Genomic DNA, 27,121 nt, shown 5'->3' with positions numbered 1-27,121 from the left:
GTTGATGGTATTCAAAGTGAATGACTTGTAGAAAGCGATTGTTGAAGCTGTGTAGTGATGGGCTTGCTGTCGAGAGTGACCTTCAACCTGGGACTTAACGCCCCTTCATATACTCCTCTGAAGTCTTCTAGCGGCCTTCTACTGACGCCCACGTTTTCCCACGACCAGGTATTGGCGAAGCCTTGCAATCAAAAAATTCATCTCCATGCACGAGTCGACCTGGTTCCTGAGTTGAGCGCCATCCGCTCGTAGAAACACGCCCTGGTCGTCGAGCTCTTGGATCATTGGAAGCCCAGCGATGTTTCCAGTCTGGTGACGGCGTGAAACCACTGCGATAGGCTAGGAGAATCTCAATGACTCCAGTATTAATATATGAGACGCAGTGCTGTCCTTGAAGTGGTGATGAGCAATCTATCCTCGGCTGCGGCCACTGCCGCCGTCCAGGTGGTCACCAACCACGTGCGAGTTTCAGCCACTACGTTGTGGTACTTTGTTTACTTAAACTCTGGGCGATGTGGACCTCTCGGTGTATTGGCGACTCAACGAAGGATATTGTTGTTGTTGTTTTATCAAGCTGCATACTCAGGTGCTCAACAGCCAGGAGGAATGATACCATGCCTAACATTGCGCTGATGGCGCAACTCAGCAGCTCACGGGAACCAGCACGGATCTACGGCAGTCGTCATGTAAGCCCTACGGCTACCGAAATGCAGTGTAACTAATACCCCGTGGGGTCTTGGACATACTTGCAGTGTTGCTGCAAGTGCTGCTGCATCCGAGTCGATTATATCCGGTGGCGTAAAACCCCAGGGCGTTTAATGTATATAGATTAATCACGGACCGCGAACCCGAACGTCAACCCACTTTGTGGCGATGCAACTCTTGCACAAGGCTGGTAATGCGTGCATCTCTGAAACGTCTCAGGTCACACGAAGTGCGACTCATTTAGAGAGGCATTCCATCTACTCCTACCACGATGCAGCCTCGATTCTTTAAGCACTGAGTTGCCCAACGTTGCCGTCCCCTGATGTCTTTTCGAAGAGTGGATTTGCTGATTGCTGATTGCTGATTCCTGGATGTCCTGCTCTGGATTCTTGGAGGGCCAGTTCGTGTAAATGTCCATTACCAATTCCAGGTCCAGAATCTCGTCGCTCGGTGTGTGTCCGGCCATAACAGATTAACCTGGAGACTCAACAGAAAGAAGGTAACATCGACTATCTCTCTAGATGAGAGAACCCATTAAAATTCTCTTGCTGCGACAGGTAGGATGGACGTCGCCTGCGCAACTGGCGCTTGGGGGACTTGGGACCGTTGCGTCCGTCGCGCGACGACCACGTCCGCCCTTGCTGGAGCGCATACCTGGATACCCTCATGTGTTGCTACTGGAGGATGCGCATCTGCGTCAAAGATGATCACGCGGCGAATGTAAGCCTTGGCCTCAGTGTGTCGCAACCATGGTAATCAGTAAAATCTCATCTCAACAACCAGAGTGTCAAAGAGGAGGACCAGAGGAAGGACGTCGAAGGTGTAAGAAGCTTGGGCTCAAGGGATCGTCAGGGCGAGCGCGAGGGACGGTGCGACGTCATCGCTGTTGTGCTAAATTTGTCGCTCTGACGTGCCTCACGATCGGCGAACGATGCGCATCGTGCAGGAACAAATTTTGCGTCACTGAGTGTCGCATCTTCATATAACAAAGCTGATGCTCTCGCTGTTGGCCTGAGGAGGTGGGGAATCTGACGCTCGGCATGCCTGGAAGGTGCGGATGACGCGTCACCAAGGCTAAGTAAGACCGTACCACCACAGGCGTCCCCAGCGAACATTCACATTCACAGCCCCAAAAGACAGAAATATTCACATCAAAATTGCGCCCAGAGGCAGAAGAAAAAGGAGGACATATCGCAGTATACAAAGCTAAGGAAACCAGAGGCTCCAAGAGTCGGGCCAAGTTCAGGTCCGAAACCTTCTGGTCAACATAGCCTCCCCGGGCAGCCCGGAAACCACACTTCCACGCGTGTCTACGCAGCAGACGAAGCTGGGGTGTTACGCGTTTCCGAGTGCCAACTGGTCTTAGACGTGGTCGATTAGGTGGGGTAACGCAGCTTTACTGGCTGCCCAGGCACGTGAATATGTGACGCAGCCAATAGCATGGTGAAAGGGTCGCATCCTCCTAGCAACCGATTGGGTCTTTGGTTCGCATCAGATGCACGATCTGGAAGACCTTGCGGTTCCCGAAGCGATAGCTGTAACGGTATATAGGTAAGTGATCGTGGCACACAGGGTCTCGCAACTCGGTGCCAGTGGGACGTTGCCGCATCACACCATACTATTTCGTCGTCGTCAGCGCAACGCTGACCATCCCCTCGGTCTTTTTCTTGTCACTCCTGCAGCTTCCGGAACCTCCGCGCATTAGACTCACTCTCTGCCTTACCTTTGTTGATCGTGAGCGTGTCACCACAGCAAACACTACTCCATCCCTATATCACTCGCTCCCGTCGCACACGATTCTGTACCACAGCATATACCCCTTCATCCGCAGTCACAATGTATCTTCAAAAAAGAAACGGCAACATGGGCTTCGACATCGCCCCAGCCCTCATCATATTTCTCGTTATCCTCGGAGCAGGCGCGCTCGTCTGCTGCGGTTTCGCTGTCTACCGGTTCTATGGCGGAGAACCTGAAGATGACTCAAGACGTTTCCACAGGAGCCCAGAGCAAGACTCCTATATGAGAGAAGTGCGGGAACGAAGTTGGCGCAAGCTACCCCAGCTGGGTATGCCACGGCCCTACTATCAGTCCAACCTGGGTCACGCACCGATGAGTCCAAGGTAAGATGACGTGGATTCACCTATGAACATAGCCTCAAGCTGACTTAAACAAGCGGTAGCAACACTACATACGGATGAGAAACCGAGCACCCTCCAGCCTCGTCGAGGTGGATGCCGAAAAAGACTGCAACACATGCGGCCTGAGAGGGCGTGAGGCCCTACAACAGGACAACCAGCGACGCGACACTACGAAACGACCGAGAGGCACTACTTTTGCAATTGTATTGGATTAGACCTCATAAGAGATGTTCGGAATTTTGTTTGGGTGATAAGAAGCGTTCGACGGATCAACCACCACCCCGGCCTGACGGACTTCACTCGTCGAAGCCTTCCTGCTTCAGATACTTCACGATCCAGGAAAGGTGGCTGCGAAGCCACAAATCGACAGGGGAAAATATGTACCTCACGATCAGAATGCTGTCAACATCCGGGGAAGCGGGTGGTCCGAGACGGACAGATAGTCCTGGGGCGGGGTTCCGGGACATGGTTTCCATAAGGGTAGATTGGAGTTTCCAAGGGTTTCATGCCTATTGACTGATATAGTGTTCCGAACAATGCAATGCAAGTTCTTCACTCTATCACACATGCGGTCGTTGCCATGAGCGTGAACTGGTACCAAACCGCAACACCCTGGTGACTTTGACAGACGACATCGCAAGACGTGCAAGGGGTATCCGTGCTTTGTTACCATGTTTCCCGAGCATGGACACGACTCAGATGTCAGCGCGAAAGACAGATTGGGTCACTGGAGCCTGTTCGGACGACGATGTTTCCGTTTTCCGAATGGCCGAGGGATGCCCAAGAATCTGGGTACAGCCACAGTTGCGCCTTGTAGTCGTTTAGTGATATGCGCAGGGTCCGAAAGTTAATCGTACGCTGGGTTGAGTCTGGACTGTATTACTTATGAGCCGTTCCGTGCCTGGGGCAGCGATGAGCTATCAGCTGTTTGACCACAGGCCGCAAGGTTCCGCTGTACGGATGAACTCACCAAAGGACGAAGATGATGATTACTCTACATTTGAAGTGGGGCATTCTCCATACAGGTACACTGGAACTAGAATCTATGGGCTAACGCCTGAACCATGCTAGTCGATTAGACGTTTAGTTGAAGAACGGTACTCTTCTGGACTGCTCATCAAAGAAGAATTTCTTGCAGCGGTACCACAATGACAGAGGCTTCGTATGGCATCAAGTTCTTTAGTCTCTACAATGCGACCGGTATCGCGCATGCCGGTTGAGGCTGTCAGCTTACTATTGCGCCTCGATATGAGCAAGACTTGGGCAGAGACATGCTATCGTGATCTGAAGAAGGCGGGAGGTGTAGAGGGTGCGCTGTACTTTGGTTTGTATCTATCGACATTCATCATGTCCCATTCTAGATATCAAATAAAGTTCATGTAAGTGTCGAGTTCCAGGCGGAGACCGTGATGGAGGAAATATGGGGAAGCGCGAGGTTTACGAGGCTAGTAGTAGAGCGTTGAAAGCTCAGCGTTCTTTCGGTCCACTTCCTTGGGGTAGGCGCGCTAGCCTGTTGTGGCCCATAGGCACAGAGCGCTCTCACTCAACCTTGGGAGGCTTCCTGTGCCCAGGTGTCTACGCTGTCAAAAGAAACTCAGTATCCATTTCCAAATCCTACAAAAAGTTTATTCGAGCACCGTTTTTCTGTCAAACCCAGTTATGTGTTGCGAAATTAGTTGTCTTCGTTGCAGCCCTGGAATTGTTGGTGCGCCAGCCACCCCGCAGATCGTCAAACCTCCATGCACCCCAGCTATGACATCGCAAATTGCCGGCACTTCTGGCGTTGGAGTCTGTTGACAAACACCGTAAAGCATTGCAGTCTGCTTCGTGAGCTGCCGTACTACCTTCTCCTTCTGAATACCTCCAATTTCCAGTCCGCTGACCGTTCGGCCCGGCTCACGAGCTAAATGACGTCGCCGTGCTTTCGACCTCGTGGGTCCATCGAATAGCTTCAGTGAATGTTGCATCCGTTGCCAAGCCGTCGATGCTCACCAGATCCATAAGCGGGGTACCTCCAATTCGGAGGAACAGGCAGCGAATGGAGCAAAGACAGTCGGTGACCATGACGATCCATGTGTGCCGTCATAGCCCCGAACATATACTCTAGAGCGGTCCTCGCTGTCCATTGTCTTCGGTACCTCTCTCTGGCTCCTCAAGACTGCCTTAATACCATCTGACAAGATGCGCAACCTCATGGTACTCGGCGCGCTCTCCAATATACCGTTGCTCATCTCAGCGCAATGTCCAGAATACGTGGACTACGCGTTGGAGGTTCATGAACCTCTGAGTTCCGGCAAAAACCAGCTCGCCTACCAACGGCCGTCCGAAGAATGTCGAACTTTCAAATCGCAAGGCCTGGAGGATACTGTTGCGCGCATGGAAAATGTAATCAAGGATCCGGACCTGTACCGCCTCTTCCAGAACGCCTATCCCAACACGCTCGACACGGCCATCAAATGGAAGGGCTACGCTGCCAACAACACAGAGGAGGAGCTGACGTTCATCATCACTGGAGACATTAACGCGATGTGGCTACGCGACTCGTCGAATCAATTACAAAGTTACCTGCCGCTGTTGAACGCCAGCAGCGATCCCAACTCAATCGCGAGCTTGTACCGGGGAGTCATCAACCTTCAGGCACGATACCTACTTGCAGCGCCGTATTGCAACTCTTTCCAACCGCCTCCCGAGAGCGGTGTTCCTCCGGCAGAGAACGACTCTGCGAATGAAGATATCGTCTTTCCCAAGATTGACAATAGCACAGTATTCGAATGCAAGTATGAGCTCGACTCGCTTGCAGCGTTTCTACAAATATCTGCCGACTACTATGAGGCAACTGGCGATGCCGCTTTCTTTGGCAAGTTCCAGTGGGTCAAAGCTGTCGAAGCGGTACTGGATGTGGCCGAGGACATGATGCTTCCTACCTATGGTGCAGACGGAGCAGTCCTGCAGAGTCCATATACATGGGAGCGAACCACCACCCGAGCGACCGAAACTCTTGCAAACGACGGAATCGGCAATCCTGTTGCCAACGGCACTGGCTTGATCCGGAGCGCGTTCCGACCGAGCGACGATGCCACTATTTACCAGCTCTACATCCCAGCCAACATGATGTTTAGCTCGTACCTTACTCCAACGGCCGAAATTATGGGCAAACTTAATAACACAAACTCTGCAGCACTTTCGAAGAGAATGTCTGGGCTCTCAGAGTCGGTGCGCAACGCTATCGAGACCCACGGAACAGTCGACCACGCGGTATATGGTAAGGTCTACGCATTCGAGGTTGATGGCTTCGGCGGGCGCAACATCATGGACGACGCCAACATCCCGGGTCTCCTCTCAGCCCCATTCTTCAAGTACCCGGTTAACGAGGAGACGTATGCGAATACGCGCGACCTCGTGCTCAGCTCCATGAACCCTTACTTTATGAGAGGTCCCGTGATCAACGCCATTGGTGGACCGCACCAGGGACCGGGCATGGCCTGGCCGATGGCTTCTATTGTTCGCATCTTCACGAGCGATGACGAGAGCGAGATCGTGAACGAGCTAGCCCAGATTGTTAGCAGTACAGATGGCTTGGGGTTGATCCACGAGAGTATCAACAGCTTCAACGAGAGTGACTGGACGAGGCAGTGGTTCTCGTGGGCGAATGGGCTTTTTGGACAGATGATTCTGGACCTGGAGGAGCGCAAGCCAGAGATTCTCGAAACCAGTTTTCAGTAGGCTTGGAGGAGGGTTAGACGGAAGGACTAGACGCTGGTCATTCACGCACCATGCATGCGCTGGGGAGTGCGAAGCTTTGAAAGCCTGTCAAATATCTCACATGCAATGCTAGTCATCACTGTCGTATCACGATGCTGGTTCCTGCTCAAACTTTGCCCTGCATGCTGGCGGCGCCTGGACACGCCGCCTTCAGCCACCAACCCTTTGCGATGGAATAAGCAAGACCTTTTATGACTGCATAACCCTTCTTTGAAACTTGTATACGCTGCGGCAGAGAAAACAACATGCGCTCGCTTGCTGTATATCGCTAACTGATAGCTCATCCGCCGTCATCGCGGTGTAACCGATGCCGCTAGGAACCAGCCCCGGGGTTTCCAAGGCATGCAGCACCTCTCCGACGGTCGTGGTTGGCGATGGCCTCCACCTCTATCTGCAAGGCTGTGCCGCAACCGGCGCTAGGAGCTGTGTCGGAATTGTGACGCTCTCTGCGAAAACTTGGTTCGAAGAGTTCGGTGCCCAGTGGGTCGCACTAAAATCTGGTTTTGTCGCGATGGCAGGTGCTCAGGTGCTCAGGTGGTTCCCCCGCTCTCTCGCACACCGAGTACCTGTTGTAAGGTACGAAGAAGGATCTGGATGACGAACTCCCCTAGCAACGGCAAACCATGCAGCACCTGGTTATGCGCCATGCTCGAACGACTGCATGCACCAAGGAAGCTGAAGGAATCTAGCGCGGAAGCCCTCGTGGAAGATAGCAGGGCTGTGAGTGGGTCGCTTCATCTTCTCCGACGATCGTGTCAGGGGCCCGCGAATTAAGCGGCCGTGTGGCGGTCGCAGCAGTAACCGCGCGCTCAATCGAGTCGTGTCTGGCATGCCGTTGGCTGCTTACGACAGGGGAACTGGAGCTGCCGTGCGATCTGCTTCCTGCTCCCGAAAACGAGATGCCGATATCCAGAACCCACGATGTCAAGATCCGGTCCCTTTACGAAACTGCAGCGCGGCATGATGCTGGTCAACCGGTCTTGTCAAGTGAGGAGAACAGCAACTAGCGGTTCGGTCCCTTACTTTGCAACGGTCCCCAGCTCCCTCCAAATCTTCGCAGATGGACTGGACGGCTGAGGAAATGAAGGAGCTGAAGTGTCTCCTCTTCGGCCAGCGTTGGCGGCCAATGAAGCCCATGACATAAGCCCAATAATGCGCCTCGCATTTGGCGTGTTTGGGATCAACTCTTCAGCTGCATCTCCGATTCTTCCCTCACGATTACTCTTTCCCTATCACAGCAAGAAAGCGCCAGTGGCTGTCATCCGCTTGGTTCCTGCCCGACTAGTACCGAACTACATCTTTGACTTACGACCCATCTTTTTGGCTCTTCTCTTCTCATACGCCAAATTACACAGCATTCACTCGCTTTTGGACCCCTCCTGATACCGTGTTTCACCTAAACGACATTTCAGCGATTTGAACGTCTATGCTAAGCGCTGAGGCTGCATCCTCCACGCTACACACCAACACCATCCACAGGCGCCAATCCGACCAATCTTGAACCACCGCGACTGAGGCTCTGTCCCCACACTCCAACATTTACTGTCTGCCGGTGACGAGCTGCACAAAACAACCGGCCTCTGTTTGCTTCACAAATTCTCCGGGTTGATCTGATTCCTCGGACTGCGACGTCCCTAGTCAACCTCGCCATAATCATACATACGCGCAGTAGGCCAGTTTCAGCATTTTCTCCAAACGCTTGCTATTGCGCACCAATCATTCACCTGCTGGCTGGACTTTTCGCCGACGCGACCATACAGAAGGAGCAGGCTAAAACATCCAACTCACCGACCTGCATGCACTTCTATAATTGACACCCACGATTCTATGCGACACATCAGAGGTGGCCAGGGCTTAGACGCATACGCGCTTCAACGCCGGTAGTCCTTGCTGTTATCAGCTTAGGTTAACCCGACATAATGGCCATGGACAACACTACGCTCCACACTTTTCTGTTGTATGTCTACCCCCTCTGTGCCTCACTCTAAGGCAGTCACTTATTCTTGCATCAAGTCACTGCCCGGCTGCACTGCGCAGTGTCGTCTTACTTGGATCTTGGGACAACTTTTCGCGACCCTATCCACTAGAACTCGACATACGCGGGGGCCGAAATACCTGGAAAGGCTGCTTTACCTTTTCTGATATCATTTGCGACGGAGATCTAGACCAGCAAACACCCAAACGGGACGGACTTCTCAAGATGGGTGGGACTTACTGGTACTACGTAAGTTGACTACACTGCAGGATGAAATTATTTACTGACAGTATACAGTACAAGGTCGATGAGGATGATGAATGCCACAATCCTTCGGAAGAGTCGACGACATTTTGTCCTCTTCTGCCAGGGCAGCGCCTTAATGTCTTGGATGTGCCCCGCGAAGGGGGACACAGCCGCAGCATCTCAGATACCTCTTCCGCTTTCACACGCGACCCCAAAGATAGGTATCTGACTCCAGTACCACCTGCGAGTCTAAGGCCTGGACTGCCTCCGAGATCAGGTAGCAGTAATGAGGCTTACACCTTGCCTCTACCTTCGCCTTGGACCCCAAAGTCGGCGACGCATCCACCCACAGAAGGCTTACTGTCTCCACATGTAATGCGCCATGCCCGAAGCGCATCAGCATCCCCCTACATGCCGTCTACTCCCATCTTCCCGGACTTCAAGGTTCTGAAAGAGAAGTTGGCATCGAAACGATCAGCTTCGAGAAATCGCAGCGGGTCAAAGACCAGAGAGCTAGACATCAGTGCGCCAGTGCTTGTCAGTGGAGGAGAGGAGCTCAACCTCATTCCGTTGTCTGTGTACCGACCCTCAATCGAGTCTATCAGAGAGGTGGAGATACCCACCACAACAACGTCGCGCGCAGTACCGAACATCCGAAGGGAGTTCTCTCCGCTGGCATCGCATCCTGTTGATCCCGTCCACGACTCATTGTTTGGACCTGCAGAGCTGCCCACTCCTGATGAGCGCCCTACCAGGCGTCGCCGCTCACACGTTCCCTCAACTGTGATCACGAGCGAGTTCAAGGTCGAGCAAAGTCGCCTTCGTGCCAACTCTAGCGACACAAGACGAACTCAGCATTACCTGTTCTCCAATGACCCTTGGCTTTCGTCTCCTAAGCTTCAAGAAGACTTCGAAGTAGAGGATCGCGTAGTGGAGGATGACACCCCATCTGCGCCCGTACTCTCACGCCCGTCGACCTTCCTCGGTGCTCCCATGTCGAACGGGCGACCTACCTCAAGCCATGGTGGCAACCAAAGCACAAATCTTCGACAGTCACCACTGGACAAAGAGCTTCCAGCCCTTCCTCGCTACCTAATACCCGCACCACTCTACGCATGCAACGAAGCCACAATCAGCGAATTACCAGCCAGCGAGCCAGAGAACGAGTTCGAAGAAGACGAAGACGACGAGCGTCTCGACAACTTCAGCGTGTCTTTCCAAGACAAAGCACGCAGCCACTTCTCCACCTGGAGCAACGACTCCATCGGCTACAACTCACCCATCTCGGACAACAACGACGACGCCGTCCTCTCCCCCACCTTCAGCTCCCTCACCAGCAACGACAGCGACATCGACACGCCCCAAGGCCTCCTAATCCACTACTCGTACGCCTCCCCCCGGCAAGCCACCTCCCCAAAACACACCTCCACGGTCCCTGAAATCCAAACCATCTCCACCGACACCACCGACAACGAAGAAGAAGAAGAGTCAGAAGAAGACGTGCAATCCCCCTACCGCCTCTCCACCCCACCCCAACTCAACGAACTCCGCATCTCAACCTTCGGCTCCGACCTCTTCAAAGTCGAGACGCACCACTCTGACGCGTCGTCACGGCGCTCGTCGAGGCGCCAAGCAGCTTGCTTTGGACTTGGCTTCCAGTATAGTCTGCCCGAGCATGATGTCGGGAGTAAGACTACGCTTGCGGAGTCGACGGTCGTGGCGGAGACGGAGCGCTTGCAGCGCACTATTAGTGTGCAGAGGGAGAGTTCGATGAGTGGTGTGCATGCGCTTATGGAGGATTTTGCTTTTCTCGGCGATGCTGTTATCTGAACATGAACCCCGTCTACGGCATCGATGCACAGCTTACCACGTCCGCGATATTTACTTTTCGCATATCTTCTCGCGACATGTCCGCCTTTTCCAGCTTCTTTTACGGTCGAATAGACCTCTGCGTCTTCGCCTTTCCAGATACGCTTTTTTCCATGTACAGCATTCGGCTTTTGTTATTCTTTTCCCACTTTTTCAGATACCATCGACGCGATTATCTAGCGACTTAGCAGCGCATTGCAGGGGAGGCTTACTTGAATCAATGATATACCATGCACACGTACACCTACATTTGTGCGAGGTTGGAGGAGATATGGAGATAGTATGAACAGATAGATACAGAATGATGTTTTGAGAGAGTAGATAGTAGCATCGTAAGGTGTTGAGAATGAGATAAGATATCCAACAACCACATTTATTCCTTGTATCTGTCACGGACTGCACACGAATTTCTCTCTAAGAGAAATGCTTCGATGTGCATGTACATTCAATGGTTCTACTCAAGGCGAGGCATCACGTCGAGTACAGTGATCAGTGTAAAGTTTCTCATTCCACTCGGTCTATCTGAACAGTCCTCTCAAGACACGAGAGCTATTGATGAGATATTCCGACTAGCTCTTCGGTCTTCCAAATCTACCACCTTTCGCATATAAAAGTAAGGTCTATGAGATGGTATAGTTCTCAGCAACAGACTTGACGTCCTTGGAGAAGTTGATCTCCTGGCCCATGGAAAGGAGGGTTACAGAGGAAACCTATTGCCCTTGTTAGCTTGGAATTCGTAGTGTATAGAGAAAGACAACTTACATCGACGTCCACGAATGGTGTGGCCTTGCTGAACCGGACGTTCATTGGGAAGAACTCAGAATCGCTGCCAGCCTGGGCTTCGAATTCGAAGCTACCGGAGCTGTTCGCATCGTCTACGGCACCAATGTTCCACTCGATGCTGTCGCCACTGACTTCGTATACGGCGTCGAAACTCGAAACGTTGGGCTCGTCGGTCTGGTATGGGATGGTGACGGTGACATCCTTCAACGAATCACCGCCGGTGAGCTCGTACTCCACAGTGATGTTGTACATGTTGCCTGAGTCCTCGACCCATACGCGGAAGGTGATGGGAGGGTCGGAGACGTCGTCGGGCCGTGGTGCGAGCTTCCACTTCATGACTCCTATGCCCATGTTGGAAGGAAAGCCCTTGCTTGTGTCGGCCAACTGAAGGACCTTGTCATTCCTAAAGACCGCCTTGTCAACCTTGGGATGTGTCATCAGCTGTGCGCCGCGAGTGTCACCGGTGGCCAGGTCGAGCTTGACTTGCGTAAGGGAGGGGTCGGTAATCTTGAGTTGCATCTCGCCCTTGACTTCGAAGGACTTGAGAAGACCCTCACGATCCAGGCGGGCGGAGATGGTTTCGTTGGTCGTGATGTGTACGGCCTCGCGATCGGTCGAGGTGGATTGGCGTGCGCTTGCTGGAGCGATCGCAGCGGGAGCAGACGGCTTGGGTGCGACGAGCGGTTCCTCCTCTGCTGGCGCCAGTTCGCCAGTGACTTGTTCGTACATGTTGTTCGTCTTGTTCTTCTTGCCGAGCTGCATGCCCTTTTTGCCCAGAGCCAATGGCTTGCTGGTAGCCTTCTTCTTTTCGGCTTCGTAGCTGTCGTACGTGTCGGTGACGTTGGTCGTAGGCACGCTGGGTGTGAAGGCGGGATACGAAGGTGAACGACCGCCCATGCCGCCGCCCATTCCGCTGCCCATACCGCCTCCCATGCCTCCACCTGCTCGCTGGGATCTTGACATCTCCTTCCTTTGCATCTCGAGCTGCTTGGCCCGGCGCTTGCGCTCTTCTGACGCCTCGAGCTCCTTATTCCGTGCGATGATTTCCTGGATGCGCTCCTCATGCGACTCCATGTCCAAGAAGGTCTTGATCTGGCTCATGGTCAGGTTCTCCCTGTAACCCAATGTGACGATCTCGTCGAAGGCAGTGAGAAGCTCGAAGGCATTCTTTTGGATCTCGCGTTCGTCGAGGGATTTGCATATCGAAGAGACAACCTGAGCGAACAGGTGCAGCGAGTTGATGTCTTGCAGGATGTTGGATTGTAGGTTGGTGATCAGGACCATGTAGAGTTCGTCGAGGGGTTGGTATACGTAGCGCACGTTGTCCTGTTCGCAGGTCGTGTGCTGGGTTCCGCTATCGGCGAGCTTGGGGAAGGATGCGAGGAGGGCTTCGATACGGGAGCGCTGCATCTCGCGGAATTGGCGGGAGACGACTGCCTTGCCGCCTCTGGTGCATATTGAAGCTGCGAGGACCACCTGGCTTCGTCAGCTTGGTGTTGTAGAGGGAGACGCACCCAATGGTCGCCTGTGTGGTCTCATACCATTGTATCTAGAGTTCGTAGGAGTCGCAAGGGTTGGTGGTGCTGTTTGGGGTGTACTGGCTTCGTGTACAATGTCCCCTAGACTTGAGGCCGCGTTGTCGAATGTGGTGGGGAATATTGTCCGCCAGGAAGTTGCTAAGGAACACAATTGCGCCTCTTGTGTTTACGGAGGGTGAGAAGACGTATTCAGTACGAAGAAACAAGAACACGACACGATTGTATCAAAATCAGGACGCGAGCTGGACAGGTCACTGAGCCAGCCCAACTGCACCAGTCGCAACACCTGGAGGTTCCAAAGTGGACACCTGTAGTCACGTGCAGCTTCCGTTTGCCTAGCGGCAAATCCTCACTGACGCAGCTTCCCCTCCGCTGGCCTGTTTGACAACACCTGCAAGCCGCGACTTGACTGCTTCTCCCGCTTTTCTACACGATATATCTGTTGCGCCGTCGCGAGCAGCAACATTCAAAAACTATACAGTGCATCCGCGTCAGGTGTAAGTGAAACCACGTTAGCACCTGCCACTTGCCCGCTTGCGCCAAAGCACTTTCCCATCTTAGCGCGAACACCACCGTGCTTCCTTTGTCCAATTTCCAGACAAGCCTCCTCATCCTCACCGAGTACAGGCTCTCACCATCGTAAATCCCGTGCGAAACTCATCGCCATGCCCTCCTAGCCTCTGAGCGACGCTGCGCAATCACCACAAACCCCGGTTTGCTGCATCGCCACCCACCTAGTGACTCGCACCTAGCTGTGACGCGCTTCCCACACTCCTTTTATTCTACGCGTTTCGACCGACAAACCAACGCCTGCAAACACCTCACTTGCACCCTGAATCGCATACCATGGCTGCCGCAGCACACACAATACCAGGTTTTGAATTCTCAACTGCCGACGACGACAACATGGATCTGCATTCCGACGATGGCGGCATCGACTTCGACGATGGTGACATCGACTTAGATCTCGACCCCCCGCCTCCCCAGCCCCAGGACGAAGAGATGTCCATGAACGATGCAGCCTCGGTCAACGACGTGGATGCTCAGACTGTGCCTGGCGAGCAGGACGATTTCATGGTCGACCAAGAGGACGTGATTGAAGAGGATTATAGCTTCCAGGAAGATCAAGGCGTCACACTCGTTGACCAGCCTGTTGCGCAGCCGGATCAGTCCGCACAGCCCACACAGTCACCACAGCCTGCCGCAGCCAACCTTCCCCCGATCCAGACGAATACCTCCCATCAAGATGACGACCTAATCGACTATTCCGAAGAGGAAGGCGATGATTACCACAACCCCGAGCTACGTTCACCATGGCTACGAACCGAAAGCTACGCAAGCTACTACTCGGACGCGCAGGCGGTACATGACGAACTGCCTAAGGAGATGACTGAACAGCAAGATGAGATACCCGCTGATTTGCAAGCTCTACTTCCCATGTCTGCAGATAACAAATCGCCCAGCCCGCACCGAGAGGCTCAGACCGTAGCTGATAACAGCCCGACGCGCGCAGCGGCGCATGAAGCCGCACCCTCACCCCACCCGCAATCGGTCGACGACAACGAAGAAGACAGTCAGAATGATGATGGTGACGGCGGTGTCATGTTGCCAGGCCAGGAACAACATGCAGATGGTGAAACCCAAGATCAAGACTCGACACACCACGGCTATGAACAAGAAGCTACTGCTGATGACAGCGAGCATCATGACAGTGACTCATCTGAATTTCCATCTGTCACCGTGAACCTCCATGGCGAAGAGTATTGGCTTTTCAAACAGCATGACTACGACAACAGTGGAGACTGGCTCATTCAGGACATCTCGCTTGCGAAGGCTAGTTTGTCAGACCTCTTCCAAGCATGCCGTATGTCCCTGTGTGAGGATGTGTCAAACGAGACAGAGATCGGCTTCAAATTTGAGCACTTGCAAAATCTGGAAATCTTCGAAGACAACACGGCATGTGTAGCTGTTTCGCTTGAGCGTCTTGTGGGATACTACCGTTCGCTCCATGCACAAGATGGCAACAACAACCCAGACTCCTTTTATATCTCCTTGATGTTGCGACCGCGCTTCGCTACTCTGCTCTCAGATATCGCGAAATATGCCGACCAAGGGAGCGGCTATTCTGCTTTTGAGGCTGCCGTCATCGCTGGTGAGACACATTTCGCTGGCATGATTTCTGGGGCTTCAAGTGATGAGCCCACTGAGTGGGACACCCAGGAGCAGGATCAAGCGTACGGTGAGCAGCGAGAAGAAGCAGGAGATCATGTTGAGCAGCCGGAGTCTGCGAATGCTGAAGCACAGGCACCAGAACATGACGGCAAGGGTGACCACAATGAAGGGGAAGATGAACAAGAAGCCCACGACGGCGAGCACGATGACGAAGCAGAAGATGAGCAAGAGGCCCATAGCGGCGAGGGAGTGGATGTGCATGAGGTGGAGCACACATCGGTCGATCATGCTTCTTACAATGAGCTCGATCAAAACGAAGAACCCACTGAGCAGAATGCTCAAGAGGGGGATGATGCGGAGGATCCAGAGCGCGAGGAGATTGAGGTTGCACATTTGCCAGAAGAGGAGCAAGCACAGGCCCCTGAAGAAAGCCACAGTGTGCAAGCTGCTAATCCTAGTGACGTATCCACAAACCCTCAGGAAGTTGTGGAGCAACCTCAGCAAGAGAGTCCCAAACCGAGCGAGAAGACGGACGCCGAATCGGAGGCCCTTCGCTTGCAGGAGCAAGATGACTTGATTGACTACAGTGACGAAGAAGACGAACCGGCCGTAGATGTCAAGGAACCTGAAGATGCTTCCGCTAATGAGCCGTCACCCTCGTCCGCGACGCTCCAAGGCGATGAATCTGCCAACGCAGATGGACATGACTTCATTGTAGGCTCATCCAGCCACAATGAGAATGCCGCCGAGAACGCTGAGGAAGCTGGCGAAGACGCTCATGGCGAAGCAGTACATGACCAGACCGAAGGCAACGACGACAATGAGCAGTCGTACCAGGACTTTGTGCAAGCTTTCGACGAAGAAGACCCCTTCCAGGACTTTCAAGCGGATGGAACAGATGACTATGGTGCAGACGCATACGACGGCGACACTAACCAAGACTTCGCCACCCAAGAGTATCAGGACTTGGACGAACAGCCAGATCTGGACTTTATGAATGGAGACGAGTTCAACGTTGCTGGCGCCGATGTGACGGATGGCAACGATGTGAACGGTACAGACGACTTCCTGGACCTGGAAAACAATCCTGAGTGGGACGCCGACCCGGATCTTGCTCAAGAGGGTTCAGAAATGCCGGCCATTGTACATGATCACGCCGACGCCCAAGACGGAGAGGACGGTGTGGCTGGACAGACTGCGAACGCAACGTCTTCGGCTGCAGATCCTACAACGGCCTCGTCTAACGATGCCAATGATGTGTCCCCACAAGGACAAAAGCGATCCATCGACGAGGCTGGACATGGAGCGGATATTGCATCTGACTCTATAGGTAAGCTCACGATCTTTATACATAAGCGAAACTCATGCGCTGACTATCTTGCACCAGACGCCAAGCGCCCCAGAGTATGAAGGCCCGCTGTCCTCAAAGTCTACCGGGTTTTCGACGCTACTAACAAGCAGCTTCATTTCCGCCCTTTCTTCAACTCAGTGCGCCCTTGAACTAATATGATGTATACTAATAACAGGTCCGACCATGCAGCGCGCGCCGCCGGATACCAAACCTTGTGGAGGAACATGGTTACCAAAAGGTAAGAGAGTGCATCTTCTTGCGCGTTTTCTTTGCGTTATGCCCTGCCACTACAGGGATTGCAACTTGGGCGATGTTTCTTTCTTCTGCGCAATTTCTTGGAATATGCGGAGGTCAGGATGATATGTCCAGGGGCGGTGGAGGATCTGGTGGTGGAGAGATGGAATCCTAAGGTGTCTCGAGCCATATACCCGATGTTTTGAGTCGAAGTTCAGGATACCCTGAAGGGACTCTGGGCACTTTCAACTCTGAGTTGGAGTGCCTCCAGGGCTGAATCGAAAAGTCACATGCACAGAACGATCCTTAGCCATACCTCGGTGATGAATAGTTACGTGAACCACGATCAGCACAGCGACGTAATCATTCTCGATCGCATGTTGTGGGGGAGCGATTACGAGGTATGCTATTTTGGTTGCGCCTGAGGAAACTAGACAGATCAGCACGAGGCGCAGCACTCGAGCTGGAGACAGCACTATTGGCAATTTGACTCCACCCACAGCTGTTCCTGGTACATGTCACCTGTAGAGATGAGGGCGCGCAAAGCCAAGGGAGAATTATAGCTATATTTGCGGCTAGATATTGCAGGATGGAATGCCGCGTCTTTGTCTGACGAGGAGATCGACAGGCTCTAACCCTAGCGTGGGTGAGGCGTGAAGACGGGGACAGGGGAAGCTAAAAAAGAAGCCCCTGCGTAAGACGCAAGCCGCCGTGAAACCTCGGGGTCATGGCACTGGCGAGACCGATACGGCACGCCACCTTGTTGGGAAACGGTTTATCGATAGATAGACAGACGCGCACGCATCTTGGTCAATCATCACAACACTGCCCTGAATCATTGCACTCGTTCTCACTCTCGTTCATTGTCGTTGGATCGTGCCCTAGGTCACGAGATTCCCCGCGCTCGCTTGCTCCCTCGACACGTCTAGACGTCTCGCCCACCTTTGTTGCAGTCACTTGATCCTTGGCTCGGCTCAGGAACAGCGTTTGGTGAAACGCGAATCGCTTCTTGCGCAAGCATCCCCAACCCACCACCTCTTCCGTCGCATCTGCCATCGCACCTGCATATCATATCTATCGCCCGTCGCAGTCGGTCGCTCAGTCAGTCAACTCGGCGCTTGCGCATCATCGCTCCTTCCACTGGCGTCCCTCCTTCCTCTTCGGCAGGTCACGACACAGGCGCCTATCGATAACCCCAGTCCACGCAATCCAACGTCAACCGCCGCGCACTAGCTTCACACCACCCACGCCCGTTGCTATCGCCTGCGCACATTCACAGCGACGTCGATATTGATATTACCTGGCCGCAAATAACCAAGACAGGTCGCATAGACCTACAACAACCGGCAAAATGGTCGAAGACAAGTACGTTGCGCCAAGGCACGCCATTTTGCACGAGAAGCCCCGGGAACTGACGATAAGGACAGATATGTAGGACTCATGCTGGCCGTGAGCTCGTCACTAGCCATTGGCGCAAGTTTTGTCATTACGAAGAAGGGCCTCAATGCCTCGATGGAGAAGCAGGGCTTCAACGGCGACGGTTTTGGATACCTACAGAACCCCGTGTGGTGGGCCGGCATAACAACGAGTGGGTGCACACGCGATGCTACGCCGTGTGCGTGACTGATGGCATACAGTGGTACTCGGCGAGATCTTCAACTTCGCGGCATACGCCTTCGCGCCTGCCATCCTCGTAACTCCCCTCGGCGCCCTTTCAGTTCTTATCGGTGCGGTACTCGGCTCATACTTCCTGGACGAACAACTAGGACTTCTGGGCAAGATTGGCTGCGCGATATGTCTTATCGGATCTGTCATTATCGTGCTACATGCGCCGCCGGACAAAGAGGTTGAGTCAGTTGAGGAGATCTTGAACCTTGCGCTTCAGCCAGGTACGTTTACGCGCGCTTCTGCAGTTAGGCTACGACAGAGACTAACGCAACGTACTTAGGATTCCTCTTCTACTGCGCTTTCTGTGTCGTCTTCTGCATCTTCATGATCTACAGTGTTGCGCCCAAGTACGGTCGCAAGAACCCGCTCATTTACCTCTCCATTTGCTCGACCGCCGGCTCCGTTTCCATCATGTTCATCAAGGCCTTCGGTATCGCCCTCAAGATGACATTTGCGGGCAATAACCAGTTCACGCACCCCTCCACATACGTCTTCGTAATTTTGGTGGTTGGTTGCATTCTCACACAGATGAACTACTTCAACAAGGCCTTGAGCCAGTTCTCAACGAACATGTACGTTCTGCATCCTCAAGTTTTACCAGCGAGTGCTAACGCACCACTACAGTGTCAACCCCCTCTACTACGTCATGTTCACGACTTGCACCCTCATCGCGTCCTGCCTCCTCTTCCAAGGCTTCAACACCACGTCTGCCGTCAATACCATTTCCCTCCTCTGTGGTTTTCTCATCATCTTCTCCGGCGTATATCTATTGAACCTTTCGCGCGAAGACCCCAACGGCAGCAACGCATACGGCTCGCGTTTCACCGACGGCCCGCCTTCTGACGCCATATCCGGTTTCCCTACAAGACGCAGTATGCAAGCGCGGCGCAGCGAAGAGCTGTTTGAGCGACAGTCGATTGGTGTCGTTCGTGATGGCAGGCCTAGTTATGCGGACGCTGGCGACCGTAGCGCGCTGATGCATGACTACGACGTTGAGAACCAGTTCGAGCTTGGAGATTTGGCCGACAGCGACGATGATTTGGAGGGTGGCCAAAACACCAAACGAACAAGCTTCGATGAGGAGGCAAGGTTAAATGGTAGACTCAGCGGCACAGGCAGAGGGCGTGTGCAAAAAGAGTCGGTACAACCGAAGAGGAACTCGTCAGTCCGATGAAACAGGTAGACTGATGATGAAAGTCGATGGGTGCAGGCTTTTGCCAGTCTTGGGCGTCTCAACACATACGGAGACAAGTCCTACGTTTGAGGACACGACTGGTTTGTGGAATTGCATTGTATCGCATCGCGGCGTTTGAGGTGAAATTTGTAACATGGGGTTTAGGGTAGTGGAACAGGCGCCTCGGATCAAGGTGCCGGCCACTTGTACTTGTACTATGATAGCATGATATGTATACCCAGAAGGCATAGAGGAAGGATGGTATCTTTCTTTAGCACTCGAATTGCAAATATTTCTTATGTTCAATTATCAAGCATCAAGTTTACGTGTCACGTACTTTACTACCTCTTTGAGAAGTGCATCTCGCATGATACCATGTTGAAGATAATTTACTGTCCGTTCCTGCATTTCTTGGCTTTTGTCATGTTGAACAACGTGATAGCGCGAGCGCGCTAGGCACAGATCTGGTCTAGAACGCGACTTCCATGTGCACAAACAAACCATCATCCTCCACTCACGAACCGACTTCCTCAGCAACGGCCTTTGGGGCCGACTACTTACAGCCATGGCCACGACCGACTCGAGCAATGGGCCGCAGCTGTTGCAGCAAGCGGAGAAGATCTTGCTGCACCCGATACATCCACATCTCATCTCGTACTGCCCTACCATGGATCTCATAGCGCTAGTTACAGATGAGGAGAGCCTCGATGTCTACCGAATTAATGGTCAAAGAGCATTTGGACTGAAAAGAAAAAGCGAGGATTTGCGCGTTGATGCGCTGCAGTGGGAGTTCAACGGCAAGAGCATCGCTGTCAGTTGGAGCGATGGAAGCACGGACTTGGTGAGTGCCGAGACGGGGAAGGTTACGCACAAGGACGTCATGTTGCCGGAAGTCGAGGGCGCCACTAGTAGCATGGTAGAAGATGAGAATCCAGCTAGGGTAAGGTGTATAGGCTGGGGCCTGAACTTCATCAATGTGGAGACTGTGAAGAAGCGCACCGGCTTGAAACCGAAGAATGCCAACGGCGTTACGCCTGCGAAGACTGATGTCTTTGGCAATCCGACGACGGAGGAATGGGATGCGTTCAAGGATGATACCACGCTGGAGGACTTTCTGCAGCGACAGCCGGACTTCCAGACCTTGGATATCGCACCTGACTTACCGGATCAGCTTGCTATGATGGACATGGAATCGGTGCTACCCAAACTCCCCGCAATTCCCCTTGCACCAGCATTACCCTTTATGCGCGTCTCACAGGCAGATACTGGAGCGTTCAGTTCGCAAGCGGAGGTGGACTCGCTTCTGCATTCGCATCATCTGAAAGACCATAACTCTGTCGACATGTTCATTCGACTGACCGACCGTGGAACCGTCCACCCTTCGATATACGACTCGCTCGAAACAGTCAACGTCCAGCTCCCGAGAGCCTGGAACATGTCGAGCACGCCAATACTGCATACAAGTCATCCGTACAGCTGTACACACAGCCTCCTGCTGCAAACGTCATCGACCACCTCGCCACAAAAGAAGAGCATCGCCTATATCCCTCTGACCCTGAACTTCATCCCCTCCGCAGGCATCTATCTGCACCTCATTGCCGCAAAGACATCACAACTACAGAACCTGCTCCTGTATATCACCCAAACCCTCCAGCGCGTCCGCGCTTTCTTCAAGCACGCGCAAGACCTGCCCCGAAAATTCATGATGAACATTAGCGAAACACTCGAAGAGAAGGAACTGGGCGATCTTGTCACGAATCTCTTCCACACAGCATGTACGGGAAACTGCAACCCAGTCCTCAAAGAATGGCTTGTCGACGAACTGGCAGAAGCAGGACACAAGCGCTGGGACAACACCGTTACGTCCTCTTTCACCACGCTTCTTGCTCTGCTTCACGAGAACCTCATCCCAGCACTCGACCGTTGCTCCATCGTCATCTCACGTCTGCGTGGACTTGCGCAGTTCCACGACCGAGATTGGATCTTCAGCGGACCAATGTCGGACTTCTCATCGCTGTTAGAGACGCTGAAGAATATGCGATTACTAGCCCACACAGCCATGTTGTACGCATCGGAAGAGAAGAGACAGTTCCACAGCTTCAGTAAATGGCTGAGATTCACCATCGACTTTGAGGCTACGGAGCTGGACTCGCAGTCTAGAGCTGAGATGGAACAGCGCGATCCTGGGGTCGATGTCTCGCAAGTACTGGCGTATATCCAGTACGGGCTTACCAAGTCAGATGTTACGCCGTTCTTGAGACCAGAGGCGCAATTGGATGGTAAAGCCAAGGGCAGGGAGGAAGCGAGCTATGATGATACGAAAAAGGCTATCGAGTTGTTGAGAGAAGGTGCGACGTTTAAAGAGGAGGCGTTATGCCTTGAACATGTTCTTGGACATTTGAGCACGGGGGTTACGGGTCTGCTGAAGCAGATCAGCAGATGGCAGGAAGCTAATATCCAGATGAACTCTGGTGTTGTTCTTGAGGAGATTGATGAGGGTGGCGAAATGGGCGTAATGGACATGAGAATGGTGTTTGAGGTACGCTGCCCGACTTCATTCTTCCGCCAACGCTCGAGAAGTCATACATACTAACACCACATAGCCATCATCGACCTCAGAGAGCATGAGTACCTACATCGCACTCTCACCCCCTTCATCCCAGACTCTCCTACACATCCACCGCCTCTCTCACAAAGAGAGTATATCCAACCTACAGCGAGACATCCACGCCTACGCCATCTCCACCCTCGACTTCTCATCCGCCTCCCCCTCGACCAAAGACATCAAGATCCTCGACGCAAAGTTCGCAGACGACGCCTGTCTTCTCATCCTCTTGCAGCTCCCCGCAGAGGATAAATCGCTATCGAACGTCATCGTATCCCTACCGTACACACCCGCCGCTAATGACATACCTCACCAACACCCTCTCATCACCTACACCCCGCTTCCGCAGTCTTCGCTACAGCAACATTTTCTCCCTCAAGGCACACCGTCGCCGCCGCCACGAAACAAGATACTTGTAACGCGAGAGTTGGTTCAGAAGCACACGCAACATGTGTTTGAAGGCCGGTTCACTCCGATGAAGTTGGTTGTGAATGGCAGGAAGGGCAGGAGAGTGATTGTTGTGTTGGGCGATGATAGGAAACATTATCGTGTGTTGGATATGGACTACAGGATGAAGAAAGAGAAGGAAGACGGGGATGGGGGTAGTGGGACTGGGACTGAGAGCGAAGCGGAGGACAGAGATGGCGATGTGGAGATGGGTGGAGCGTGAGGGTCGTTGATCTGTGGCAATGTCCAATCCCAAGAATCAAGCCGTGACATGCATCTATGCGACATGGAGACATCGAGGGATCTGCTGTGGAACATATTTAGTATCAGAACACAACGTCACAGCACAGACAGATACAATGAACGGTGGACGATATCAGAAGTTCAGACCAGATGCATTTTTCGGAATCACATTCCCTAAGAACCTATCATGCATGCAAGCCACAGTAGAAGAAAGCCTAGCTTGCCGAGAAGTTTCCATTTCGTTATAACGCCCGGCCACCCGCATATAGAGGTATGGAGAGAATAACCGACCGCATCTTTGTCGTTCCTGTCGTAGACCAACGCCACCAGATCACAAAGCACCACTCTAGTCCTTTGTCTTCTGGGTACCACGGAGCAGACCTGTCCTCCGCGCGGCGATGAGACCGGCCTTTTGACCCTGGGTGGCGTACCGGGAGATGGTCGAGGCTTTACCGATATGCTGGTGGTTACCACCACCGTGGGGATGGTCGACGGGGTTCATGGCAACACCACGAGTCCTGGGCCAGCTGTTGCGCTTGGCAGCGAACTGTGGGGTGTTAGTGACTGCGCTGATGCCAATACGACCACAATACATACCTTGTGCTTAGCACGCGACGCCTTCATGAGAGGCTTGTCTGTGCGGCCACCTCCAGCGACGATGCCGACCATACCACGGCATGAGCTGGGAAGGACCTTCTTGGCGCCAGATGGGAGCTTGACACGGGTCTTGCCCTCATCGGGGTTGTGGCCGATAACGGTCACGTAGTTACCGGAGGTACGGCCGAGCGCACCACGGTCACCGTTCTTGTCTTCGACGTTGGTGAGGACGGTACCTTCGGGGACGGAAGCGAGGGGGAGGACGTTGCCGATGGTGAGCGCAGCGTTCTTTCCAGCGTAGATGAACTTGGCAATGTTAGATATAATTCCCGTTGTTGCGGCCCAGGGGATTTCGACTGACCTGGCCAGTGTACATGCCCTCGTTGGCGATGAAGGTCTCGGTGTTCTGCTTGAACTTGTAGGGGTTGCGGAAGGTGACCCTGGCGAGGGGAGCGCCTGTTCACGAAATCGTTAAAAATGGCCCAGACGTCCAATTCGCGGCTGGGTACTCACCACGACCGGAGTCGTGGACGATCTCCTTTACGACACCCCGAATGTAACCATTGCGCTCAGCCTGCACCCATTAGCCCTCATATCCCAATATGTGTGTGTCCAATATCGCGATTGTGCGGGCGGCGAACGTACGAAGTCGAGCGTGCGGAACTGGGCGGGGTTCTTGTTCAGGCGGGTGTTGGCCGTGAAGATAGAGCCGCGACCCTTACGTTGGTTGCGAATGACCCTACCCATGACGACGGTGTTGATGTGAGTTGGATTGTCGGTCGTTGGAGTTCGCACAATGGATAGGTATTTCGACAAGAGCCCACGTCGCTTATTTTTTAGTGGGTGCACGGGCCACTCTCTCCAACGTGGGCGACACCCTGAAGGCTCGTCATCAACAACAACAACAACAGCAAGACCGTCATTTACGAATCTCAGAATCCATCACAAGATCGTATCGGTTATTACCATGGAACAGGGTCCGTCAGAACGAAACCACAAATCAGCATCGCATCCCTGAAATCTTCGTTGAGAAGACGCGTTCCAGCTTCGGTGGCTTGTTAGACGGACATCACCATGTTATTCGCCCCAGATCTAGAAGTTCCAACGGAGAAGAGTACACGTTCTTGACTCAGATTAGGCCCTGGTCTTGGTTTGCGCTGGTCATTGAAGTGCGCGATGACTGTGGCAGCTTGGAGATTTTCAGAGAGTCTGCCCTCGGCGAAACATGCCGGCCGTATTCCTGAGTCTGTATGTTGTGCGTACAGCCCTACTAACACTGCATCGGTACATGATAGGAGCGAAAGAAGCGCGAGGCAGAGTTCGTGAGCATACGTGCGACACAACGGCGATTTATCAATCAACGCATTTGGTCGTGTTCAGAATTACGAAACTTGGGCCTCTGAAGTTCATACTCATCCTGCACAGGACTTGCACACCGGAAACGAAGTGAGTATGCAACTTACCGGCGGGACACATCTTCGTAGCCATTGCCAGGCGCATACACACCTCCAAGTCATCACTTTTTTATCCAGAAGGATCCTAGATTCTCGATCTTTACGATCTCCATACCCTGAAGTTCTCGCGACAAAGTCCACATCACCTCATTCTCTTCCCATACGACTACGAACATCCATCTTGTGTCATTCATCGCAAACTCAACGGCGTATATCTCGGAGGTGCTAACTTAAAGGTATCGGACTGGGTAGGTGGAGCTTGAAGTTCGCTCCTGTACCATTCACCAAGCTGCACAGCAGTCACTGTTCGCTTCGACATCACGCCAAACATCACAAGCAAGTAGAAGCAGGGGGTTTTTTTTTTTTTTTAGCTGTCTGTCTTCAAGACAACAGACCAGAGTGAATTTTTTCCAGCAAAAAGATGCAATATGTACATGCGAGGAGTGCGTCAAGACCCCAAAGAATCGAAGAAAGGAATGAAGAAAACCAAAATCTACAACAAGAAAACCCTCGGCAACCAAGATCTCCCGTCGACTGCATTGCGCCAGCGACTAATCAGTTCTTGATCCAGGTCATTGTCCAAAGCCACTCAGTGGCCCCTCATACAAAGTGTGTCAACACTCTATGAGCCGGTGATGGTGTACTGGGACTTGCCAGCAGCGTTGCCCCAGCCCTCAGTAGCAAGAGTCTGGTAGTTGTGCTGACCGAGGTTCATGCCGAGCTTGGCCCAGGCGTCGAAGTGGCACTTGGTGGTGACAGTGCCGCTGCCGGGCCTCTTGTTCACACGGTTGGAGATGTACTGGGTGAAGGTGGTGGTGCCCTGGATGGAAGGCTGGTTGACCTGGGTGTGCTTCCAGATGTCGTAGACGGAGCCGTCGCAGGTGACCTGGCCCATCTTGGTGCCCTGGGCGGAACCAGCTCCGTTGGAGGTGTACTCCTGGATGTAGTACTCGACCAAGGGGCCGGTGGTCCATCCGTAGACGGAGACGAGGACAGTGCCGGCTTGGGGCGTGGTGGAGCCCTGGAAGTTGATCTTGCGGGTCGTGCCCTTGTTCCAGCCCTTTCCAACGACGAAGTCGCCGGCGTTGGAGAAGTTGACGCTGTAGCCGTTGTTGGTGGGGCTGAACTGGACGTTGCCAGAGGTCTTGTAGTTCTGGTTGTAGTCCTGGCGGGCAGCGAGGCTCTTGGAGCCGAGCTCGAAGTCAGGGACATCGGCAGTGGGTGCGGCAAAGGCAGAGCCGGCAATGGCGGTGAGGCCGAGGACCATAGAGCTGAAGGCAACCATTTTGAAGATTGGAAAGGTTGGAAAAGTGGGTTTGTTGTAAAAGAACGTTGATTGGTAGTGAAGAAGAGAATGTGGAAGTGAAGGCTGCTTGTGTAGATGCTTGGTGGTGAGCTTAATGGTCCTTCCAAGCCTTGGTCTATATACGACTTGACGGTTAAAAGGCTGTAAACATCTCGCACCAAACATATTGCGATTGTTTCAAGGTCCATGACCGAAGCCGCTGTCGCCTCGCCATCTGAGCGCTTGCCACTATCCGCATGCAAACGTGCTCCCGAGCCCCGGGGGACGCATTCCGTTGCTCGAACCCTGGTCCTCAGACCATTCCACCAGTAGTGTAAATGAGCAGTACCCCCGATTAATTAAGCTCCGTCAAGCTACGGTAGATGACTATAGTGTTCTGTGGGGAAGCCCTGGCGTTTCCTCCCATTCCTGCAGATGGTTGCATGGATCGGCGTGCTTATTTCCCTCGGCAAAAGCTTGGGAAGGCTTGGATACCCTGGGACTTCCTGCCATGCGAAGAAACATACCGGTGGCTATTCTGCCAGCATTGACGTGTTCTGTGACCGAGTACAATGTGAATGCGGTGTAAGGGAGGGGGAAATAGTCATGTGTGCCTGTGCTGATCGCGTCAGACGGATCCAGGCGTCTTTAGGCAAGTCACACCAGCAGCGGCCGCTACGGAGAGCCGAGAGAAGTACCGGCGGGAGCACGCGAAACTCTCAGCAACAGAAGGTTCTGACAGTCGAACGACACTCGTCCATCATTATCTCGGTGTTCTTACTGTACGATCAATCCATCAAAAGAAACAGTAGTAACTGCAATGCCTGAACGACCCACAACGATGCCATCATGCAAACAAGACTACAATGCAGATC

The 27,121-nt window shown here is 53.2% G+C and overlaps 7 protein-coding genes across 7 annotated transcripts; 4 read left to right on the top strand and 3 right to left on the bottom strand.

The window, feature by feature from the left end:
- Positions 1–4,915: 4,915 nt before the first annotated feature.
- Positions 4,916–6,566, top strand: J4E88_005711 (uncharacterized protein; the record flags this gene model as incomplete). The annotated part of the gene is made up of 2 exons (XM_049399345.1): positions 4,916–4,924; positions 4,953–6,566. The coding sequence occupies 2 exons, from the start codon at positions 4,916–4,918 to the stop codon at positions 6,564–6,566; spliced, it is 1,623 nt and encodes a 540-aa protein (XP_049255136.1).
- A 2,671-nt stretch (positions 6,567–9,237) lies between these two features.
- On the top strand, positions 9,238–10,656 carry J4E88_005710 (uncharacterized protein; the record flags this gene model as incomplete). Its single annotated transcript, XM_049399344.1, has 1 exon — positions 9,238–10,656. The coding sequence occupies one exon, from the start codon at positions 9,238–9,240 to the stop codon at positions 10,654–10,656; it is 1,419 nt and encodes a 472-aa protein (XP_049255135.1).
- A 659-nt stretch (positions 10,657–11,315) lies between these two features.
- J4E88_005709 (uncharacterized protein) lies at positions 11,316–13,022 on the bottom strand (the record flags this gene model as incomplete). The annotated part of the gene is made up of 3 exons (XM_049399343.1): positions 11,316–11,405; positions 11,458–12,954; positions 13,020–13,022. The coding sequence occupies 3 exons, from the start codon at positions 13,020–13,022 to the stop codon at positions 11,316–11,318; spliced, it is 1,590 nt and encodes a 529-aa protein (XP_049255134.1).
- An 840-nt stretch (positions 13,023–13,862) lies between these two features.
- On the top strand, positions 13,863–16,598 carry J4E88_005708 (uncharacterized protein; the record flags this gene model as incomplete). Its single annotated transcript, XM_049399342.1, has 1 exon — positions 13,863–16,598. The coding sequence occupies one exon, from the start codon at positions 13,863–13,865 to the stop codon at positions 16,596–16,598; it is 2,736 nt and encodes a 911-aa protein (XP_049255133.1).
- Positions 16,599–18,124: 1,526 nt separating this feature from the next.
- On the top strand, positions 18,125–22,890 carry J4E88_005707 (uncharacterized protein; the record flags this gene model as incomplete). Its single annotated transcript, XM_049399341.1, has 7 exons — positions 18,125–18,138; positions 18,201–18,361; positions 18,411–18,662; positions 18,722–19,013; positions 19,066–19,602; positions 20,078–22,154; positions 22,219–22,890. 7 exons carry the CDS (start codon positions 18,125–18,127, stop codon positions 22,888–22,890), a joined length of 4,005 nt encoding a protein of 1,334 aa, XP_049255132.1.
- A 366-nt stretch (positions 22,891–23,256) lies between these two features.
- On the bottom strand, positions 23,257–24,254 carry RPL2 (60S ribosomal protein L2; the record flags this gene model as incomplete). Its single annotated transcript, XM_049399340.1, has 5 exons — positions 23,257–23,457; positions 23,508–23,813; positions 23,869–23,963; positions 24,021–24,081; positions 24,153–24,254. The coding sequence occupies 5 exons, from the start codon at positions 24,252–24,254 to the stop codon at positions 23,257–23,259; spliced, it is 765 nt and encodes a 254-aa protein (XP_049255131.1).
- Positions 24,255–25,583: 1,329 nt separating this feature from the next.
- On the bottom strand, positions 25,584–26,246 carry J4E88_005705 (uncharacterized protein; the record flags this gene model as incomplete). Its single annotated transcript, XM_049399339.1, has 1 exon — positions 25,584–26,246. The coding sequence occupies one exon, from the start codon at positions 26,244–26,246 to the stop codon at positions 25,584–25,586; it is 663 nt and encodes a 220-aa protein (XP_049255130.1).
- Positions 26,247–27,121: the final 875 nt, after the last annotated feature.

This window comes from Alternaria novae-zelandiae (assembly GCF_023758075.1).
Source record: "Alternaria novae-zelandiae strain BMP 2774 chromosome Unknown scaffold_10, whole genome shotgun sequence".
In the NCBI taxonomy this organism is placed as follows: Eukaryota; Fungi; Ascomycota; class Dothideomycetes; order Pleosporales; family Pleosporaceae; genus Alternaria; species Alternaria novae-zelandiae.
This window is presented reverse-complemented; position numbering and strand designations above follow the sequence as displayed.